The sequence below is a fragment of the Acartia tonsa genome, chromosome 9, assembly GCF_053477335.1.
Source record: "Acartia tonsa isolate MP-2025a chromosome 9, ASM5347733v1, whole genome shotgun sequence".
Lineage (NCBI taxonomy): Eukaryota > Metazoa > Arthropoda > Copepoda > Calanoida > Acartiidae > Acartia > Acartia tonsa.
The window spans coordinates 12,047,395-12,055,242 of record NC_137268.1 but is presented as its reverse complement, the minus strand read 5'-3'; the positions used below and the strand labels follow the sequence as shown (position 1 = coordinate 12,055,242).

Below are 7,848 nucleotides of genomic sequence, written 5' to 3'. Positions count from 1 at the left end.
CGTTCTGCCTCCAAGTAGATAGATGTTTCAGTGCAGCTGAATCAGTTCTCACGATAAACTTCTTGTGTCTCAAATAACATTCAAATCTTTCAACAGCATTTACTAATGCACATAATTCTCCTTTATGTGCTGCATAATTGGCTTCATGAGTTGAACAAACACGTGACCAACACGATATCATCTTCTCTTGTCCATTTTGTTTTTGACTTAACACCGCAGACATAGCTGTAGATGACCAATCTGTATCCAACACAAATGGTTCAGCCTCCATCCTCCAATCCGGGAACGATTTACTTATTTCTTCACAGAACAATTCTCTAGTCTTTGTAAAGGCTTCCATACTTTTTTCATCCCATTCTATTTTACTACTGTTTCTGAATTTGTTCAATGGTGCCGTAATATCAGAAAAATTCTTGAAATATGAACCATAATAATTTATGAAACCAGTAAATCTTTGAATATCTTTACCTGTTTCAGGTACTGGCCAATTCTTAATCTTTTCAATATATGCTTGGTCCATAAATATGCCTTCTGCATTTATAATATGGCCCAGAAATTTCACTTCCTCTGCAAACAATGTACATTTTCCAAGATTAATCTTGAGGCCTGCTTCACAGAATGTTCGTAGTAGAGTATTCAAATGCTCCAGATGTTCCTCCACATTCATACTATATACAAGAACATCGTCCAAATAAACTAGGCAAAATGCCCTTAATTCAGGACTCAAATCCATTACTCTATCCATCAACTTTACAAATGCACTTGGAGCATTGGTCAATCCGAACGGAAGCCTCTTGAAGCAATATTGCCGTCCATTAGAACAAAATGCTGTATATTTCCTGACAGATTCCTTCAAATGCATTGAATTATACGCTGAAGTTAGGTCAATAGACGTAAAAATCTTCTTTCCTCCAAGTTTGTCAAATAGCTCACCAATATTAGGCAAAGGGTAACAGATCTTCTCAGTTATCTCATTTAATGAGCGGTAGTCCAGGACAAAACGGACTTTCACCTCGTTAGTATTTCCAACCTTCTTCTTAACAGCAAAAATTCCAGAATTAAACGGTGAATTACATTCTTCTATCACATCTGTTTCCAACCATAAATCAATCTGTTCTTTTAGTTTCTCTGCATGATGAGGATTGAGTCTAATCATCCTATTCTTGAAAGGTTGAGCTCCAGGAACCAACTGAATATCATACTCCTCCAAAGTACAAGATCCAATATCCGTAGGATCAATCGATAACGCCTTGAAATTCTTTAAAAACAAACCAACTATTCTTCCTTTCAAAGAAACATTATCTTTTAAAAACGGAACTTTATCCAACTTCAATTTATCTTTAATAAAACGAATCTTCTTTAATGTTGTTGACACATCTTCTTTAACTCTGTTCTCTTGCAGCATTGCTATCTTCTCCGCCAAAAACAAATTTCCAACCAAAGTACCAGCAGGAACAGATTTCTTAACAGTTTCAAAATTCGTAATTTTAGTCATAATTTTACCGTTCTTTCCCACCTCAGTAATTCCTTCGTTTATCAACAAGTTGTTTCGGCTACAGTAACCTTGTCTAGGAGCTATATAACACAACTGTCCTTCAGGCATATTTCCCTTAGTTGAAACTTCTACCACCACTGTACTCAATGCAGGAATTTCTATTCGATTTTTCAATGAGCAAATCCATTTTTGGTCTTGTAACTCAGCTACATTAATCTCAGGTTTCTTAGTTCTTGCTTTCTCCATTTTCTCCAAAACTGTATGAACCAAATTCTTCACTACAATTTTCCGTTTAGCTACTAAATTCACACTGATTCCATGCATCTCAATCCTGTTGCCGTCTTTGGCAAATATCGTCTTCACGTTATTTTTGTTCAGCCAATAACTGCCTAGGTTCATAGGTACAGTCATGCCGGAAATAACAAAGCAATCTTCTTGAAAACTGTGACCTCCAATCTGAAATTCAACATTCCGAAACAACACCATCAATCTTGATGCTGGAACCCTGCACGCCTGTTGCTTTCGAATCCGTTTCTTCAATCACACAATCAAGCTTTCTAGCCAACACTTGAGATATCAGGCAGCCTCTTGCATTGCCGCTATCAATTAAAGTCAGGATTTCCATGCCACCAATCTTTGTTGGAACATAGACTTCAGCCGCTCCAGCCGCCATCTCAGAATCTTCATGAAACTTATAAAACAGCTATCTAACTAACACCAACAGTTATGAGGTTGTAACTATCCAATTGTCTATCAAATAACTATCTATCTGTCTACAACAAATAACAAAATAACTGAATAAAACAATTCACTCACCGACAATATTTCATCCACCAACAGAAACGTCCAAAATATCTCTTAATCCACAATCAACAAGACTTCTCTCCGGCCAACAGAAACTCCCCAAACTATTTGTTAATCCACAATCAGTAAACTTCTCTCCGACCAATCTAAAATATTACAAACTTTTAGATGCCAATTGATGGATAAATCACTGTACATAAGAATTAATATCGATATTAATATATATATAACAAATTTTACAAGACTATTTTTCGAACAGCAATATATATATATATATAATGGTAATCAAATGTTAACAACATGAAACAAAATCTTAACAACTCACCATCAAATAAATAATGATGACAGTATCTCCCAATCACCACAAACACTCTTCTCAGCCAATCTAAAATAAAATACAATTATTTTAGATGCCAAAAATAAATGTTTCACTGAACAAATAAACTTGTAACACAATAAAAGAAGTTGTATTAAGAAATATGACATGATCAAATATTATCAATCACCAAGCAAATTAATCTTTCCAAATACCATAAGTTCAATTCTTTTGAAATTCAATAAAATATTACCTAACAAAACTATTATTGTCAGATTAAAACTGAGATGTATAAAAGGTTTAAACGTCGAAATTCAACTAACTATATATCTCAATACCTGAGAGCACCTTCTTGCGCAGCTTTGCTTCTCTGCGCAGCTCAACTTTCTGCGCATGGCGCGCTCCACTCCCAATAATCATTGCAGCTACCTCTATACACCACCCCATTTTGCGCATATCAGCTCTGAGAGATAGTGCAAATTTCTTTGCAAATATGGTCACTCCCCTTTTTCTCAAACAAAAGAGACAGCTCCCCCATATCTGCGCATACCAACTCTGAGAGGTAGTGCAATCTTCGTTGCAAATATGTTCACTCCCCCTTTCTCCTCCAACAAAAGAGACAGCTCCACCATATTTGTGCATACCAGCTCCGAGAGACAGCCCCTCCCTTTCTTCATAGAAAGAGACTTCTCCACGATTATATCTAATGCATTATAACAATTTTGCTTCATGAAATTTCTAAACTTCAGTAAAAATTTTGCTGAATCAACATTACTAAATCGCAATATAATTGTTTTAAAATCGAATACTTTAAATCACAATAACTGACTCATCTTTTAAAACAATTTTCCACATTTCATCAAAATTTAATACTTTTCAAATATCTAATTTCACATTTTTATCAAATTTAATTCAATTTAAAATTCAATTTAATATTTTTCAATAGCAATTTTACAAAATTGTATTCCTAATTCGTTTTTCATTTTCACTTTTTTATTATTCTTATCTCTGTTAGACTCCACAACAGTCTGAAACAAAAATAAATTTTCCTAATTTCAACAAAACATAATCGAAAACTGAATTAATTATTTTGATTTCCATTATAACATAATCTCATAATTTCATATAGGCTTATAAACCATATGTTATCTTTTCATAATTCAAAATAAACCATCAAAATAAATTATCACAAAATTAGAGTTGCTTCGTTCACTCTTTATCATTAATTTTTTGTTTTGTTGTTGTTTATTTACAATGCGCATAAATCAAAACAATGCCGCGTAACAAGTAGAAAATGGAATAAGGTTTTATGATTATAATACATTCAAAACATTAAAACCATAAAATGTCATCTATAATAGCATTATTCCATGCCTCGACTTCCGCTACAAGATCGTCTTCATAATCGCTTGCCCCTAAACCATCGACATGTGCCACTTCCTTCGTATCCTCCCCTTCTTTCACCTCTCCTTCAATTTCACCAACCAATTTCTTTTTATCCATACTATTTTCATTCTTTTTAAAACTCTTTTGCCCCGTCTTATAAGGAACAAAAGGCTTGTTTCCCCACCGCAAAAAGTATTTTCCTTTAGGATTAGGCAACTTTTTATCTCTAATATCAAAACAATCCCTCATCATGTGACCCTTTCTGTTGCAATAGTAACAAATAAAACCACCTTGAATTGCGCCAATTAGAGGAATAAGTTCAGCTGGTCCACCAAATTCATCAGCTAAATCAATTTCACATTGATTTATTTCATATGACGAATTATCTTCATCACTAACCTGATCAATAGTTACAGGATTTGACTTGGAACCAACGCCACCAACCATCGTCTTAGCCAAAGCCATCTGGTTTGTTGTACATCCTCTAGCCATTGACCCTGAAATTTGATTAAATTGTAGCCCTTTAACAATCAATTGTGCTTTAACTATTAACTCTGTCCGAAACTTCGTTATCATTCGCACTTGTCCGTCACGCTCCAAATCCAATGCAAATTGACGCATCTGATTAGCCAAAAGTGGAGATAAAACCACATTACACACTTGAGAATAGAAATCCATGAACATATCATCAGTTGGTTTCGGATACGCACGTTTCCAGAAAGATAGTATCTTATCAAAAAAGGCATCAATCTTATCATTCTCATGTTGCTTAACACTCAAATACGCATCTTTACACACATTTTTCATGTCGGGTGGTAAAAATGTCTCTCGCATCTTACACAAGTACCCCTTTAATGTTAATTGTCTATTCTCCATATCAGCAGGTTTTAGTGTATAACCACAAGCGGTTCTTACACCCACACATTTATCAAACAAAATTTCCTTACACACTTGATGATTAGTCATATGATAACGTCTAGTAGTCATCCAAAATCTCTCCAAATAATCATCAAAGAAAATCACATCATCGTCAACTGCAAATTCAGGCGCATTTTTTCTGAACTGATCATCAAGTTTAGCACACGTTTCATTGTACCTATGCACATTCTCCTCCCCCTGCGAAACATACAGAGATCTATCTGGTACATAAACAAGAGATTTACACCAACTAACCTGCGAATCACTCAGTCCAGCTTCAAAAAAATTGAGCGTATTAAAATCCTCCGCATCAACCTCAGAAAGGGCTGGCCACCACATGAGAACTCCATTATAGATATTATCCACAGCATCAACTCTAGACAATTCCCAAAGTTTTATGATCTTATCTTCATTTCCCTGCATACCACCAAAAATAGGCCGAGAACCACCAGCAAACAATTTAGGCTTCTCTTCTGATCCTCCAAATCCTCCAGATCCACCAGCCGTCCTCTGCCACGGCATAGAGTTATTTAAACCATTCTGCTGGTTATTCGACCCATTCTGCTGGGTATTCTGCTGGTTATTCGACCCATTCTGCTGGGTATTCGAACCATTCTGCTGGTCATTCAAACTATTCTGCTGGGCAATCTTTTCAAGAATTCGCTGCTGGCCAGTCATAAACTCATTCACAACGGTCACATTCTCAGTCTTGATATCATTATCAACACTAGGCTCCACCACCTTATTAAGACGATCTTCTAAATCGTCCATCCGAGTAGCCAGTCCAGTAACCGCAGCAACATTAGTATCAACATTATCCGTCAACTCTTGAATTTTCGTCTCCAGTGGCGCTATACGCCCACCCAGCTCCGCCGCCACATTATCAAGTTTAGTCCCAATAGCATGAATCTCATTCTTGACCGTACCCCAAAAAGTAATCATGTACTCATCCTTCTCCACCTGAGACATCTTCCTCCATTCAGAAATGTCCATCCTGGTCACTACAAATATCCTGAACAAAAACCAAAAGCAAAGAAATAATACAATTAAAAGAAAATCTGAGCTATAGATTCGTACTACACTACTGCGCCAAAATGACGTGTAGTAATAGCAAGAACAAACAGCTAAATATTCTTATAAAGTGTATTAATTCAAGACAAGATTAACATACAATAATAACATTAATATTAAGACAACTGTTCACTTTTATGTTCGTGTCGTGTTGCAGAGCAAAGGTCTTGCTCCGAAACGGTTGACACAAGAACTAAAAGCTAAACTATAAAATACATGCATTGCTCTTAAATCAGGAAGAAAGGGACTATACATCACACAAGTTTAAAAGTACAAGAACAATACTTTTGTTACTAAAATTAATAGTATTAAATATGACTAGTAAATCTTTGAAGAATTTTGAAAGATTTGAAATAACTTTCCCATGTTTTATGTTATTTGAGAAGTATATCTCTTCATTATTCTTCTTTTTCTAACTCATTAGATTCGTGTAATCAATTCTTTGCAGGGTGCGTCACATCTCTATATTTGAATCTTTTTGGGTCATATTTTTTCTTTCTTTCTCTATCTATGTCTCTCTCTGTTTCTCTCTGTCTCTCTGTTTCTCTCTCTCTGTCTCTCTCTTATTTTCATTCTCCCTTTCTTTCTTCTGTTGTTCTTTAATTTATCTTTTTTTTACATTTTTCTCCTTTAATTTCTCTCTCTCTCTTTCTTTCTTTTCCTCCCCCCCCCTCTCTCTCTCTCTCTTTTATTTTGTTTTTCTCTCTCTTTCTTCTCTTTTTTTTAATTTATCTTTTTTTACATTTTTCTCCTTTAATTGCTTCCTCTCTTGCAATCTTTATCAATATTTTCATTGTTAACTTGGTGCTTTGGAAATTCTTTTACTTGTTTCCATCCTTCTCCCATAACTAATCAAATTTCTGACTTTTTTGAAACTCATTAAATAGATATTTTAGGTTGTTAAGGATGACCCGAATATTTTACAAGATTAAATTACAAATTATGAGACGTTTTCTTACAATTTTCTTGCTTTTTGGTTTTTGTACTTTTGTATTTTACACAAAGAAAAAGAAGTTGTTTATAGTGCCTGTAAAAAATGACGTCATAGAATACAAATGAACAATAATATATTTGCCTACAAATAAACAACCTATTACTTTTACAAGAAGGATTTATTTGGTGTTATTAAAATATCCAAATATTTATTATATCTGAAAAATCACGAAACCTTTCCAATATAGAGAATTTGATATTTTAAAGTTTTTTTTCTATTTTAGGATTCATAACAAAATTCAATGTAAAAAATAATTGAAAGTTGGAGGAGATTTATCTTGGGAGAGTGGTGGTTCCCTTCCCCAAAATTCACAGAACCTATAAGAAGCTTCACTGTAAAGGAGACCCATATCTGTTCAGCGGCAAGCAAGATCCTTCGCTACAGACAAAAAAGCATATTGTCTTATATAACAGGATAAACGTTGAAAATGTATTATCGATAAAATATCATCGATAGCAATATTTGCAGAAACAAAGAAAAGTGCAAAAAAATATTATTTTGCAACATATTGGCAAAATATTACACTTTGTCTGTTGAAACTTTACAGTTGAAAAAAATCCGCCAGAAATTTAATTGGTAGAAAATTTTGATGCTTAATTGTTTATTCAGGTGTTGAAAAAATAAGATAAAGTTTTATTTTTATAAAATATTAGAAAAGTTAATTTTTAAAAATTTGGCTTATTTTAAAAGTATCTCATGTTTTTGTTTTGTATTTATATGTATTTCTATTTGAATAACATATAAATGGATTTATTATTAATTGGATTTTACACCAGCTTATCATAAACTCTAATAAAGTGAAACTTGCAGCTGGCTAAAATAACGCTACCTCCAATTCATCCACTTTACCCCATCCCCTCCCCA

The 7,848-nt window shown here is 34.1% G+C and overlaps 1 protein-coding gene across 1 annotated transcript; it reads right to left on the bottom strand.

Annotated features, from left to right (window-relative positions):
• Nucleotides 1–4,400: 4,400 nt before the first annotated feature.
• Nucleotides 4,401–6,242, bottom strand: LOC145328227 (uncharacterized). The gene is made up of 2 exons (XM_080171835.1): nucleotides 5,175–6,242; nucleotides 4,401–4,498 (listed from the first exon to the last, which is right to left on the bottom strand). The coding sequence occupies exons 1-2, from the start codon at nucleotides 5,910–5,912 to the stop codon at nucleotides 4,412–4,414; spliced, it is 825 nt and encodes a 274-aa protein (XP_080027961.1). The 5' UTR covers nucleotides 5,913–6,242; the 3' UTR covers nucleotides 4,401–4,411.
• Nucleotides 6,243–7,848: the final 1,606 nt, after the last annotated feature.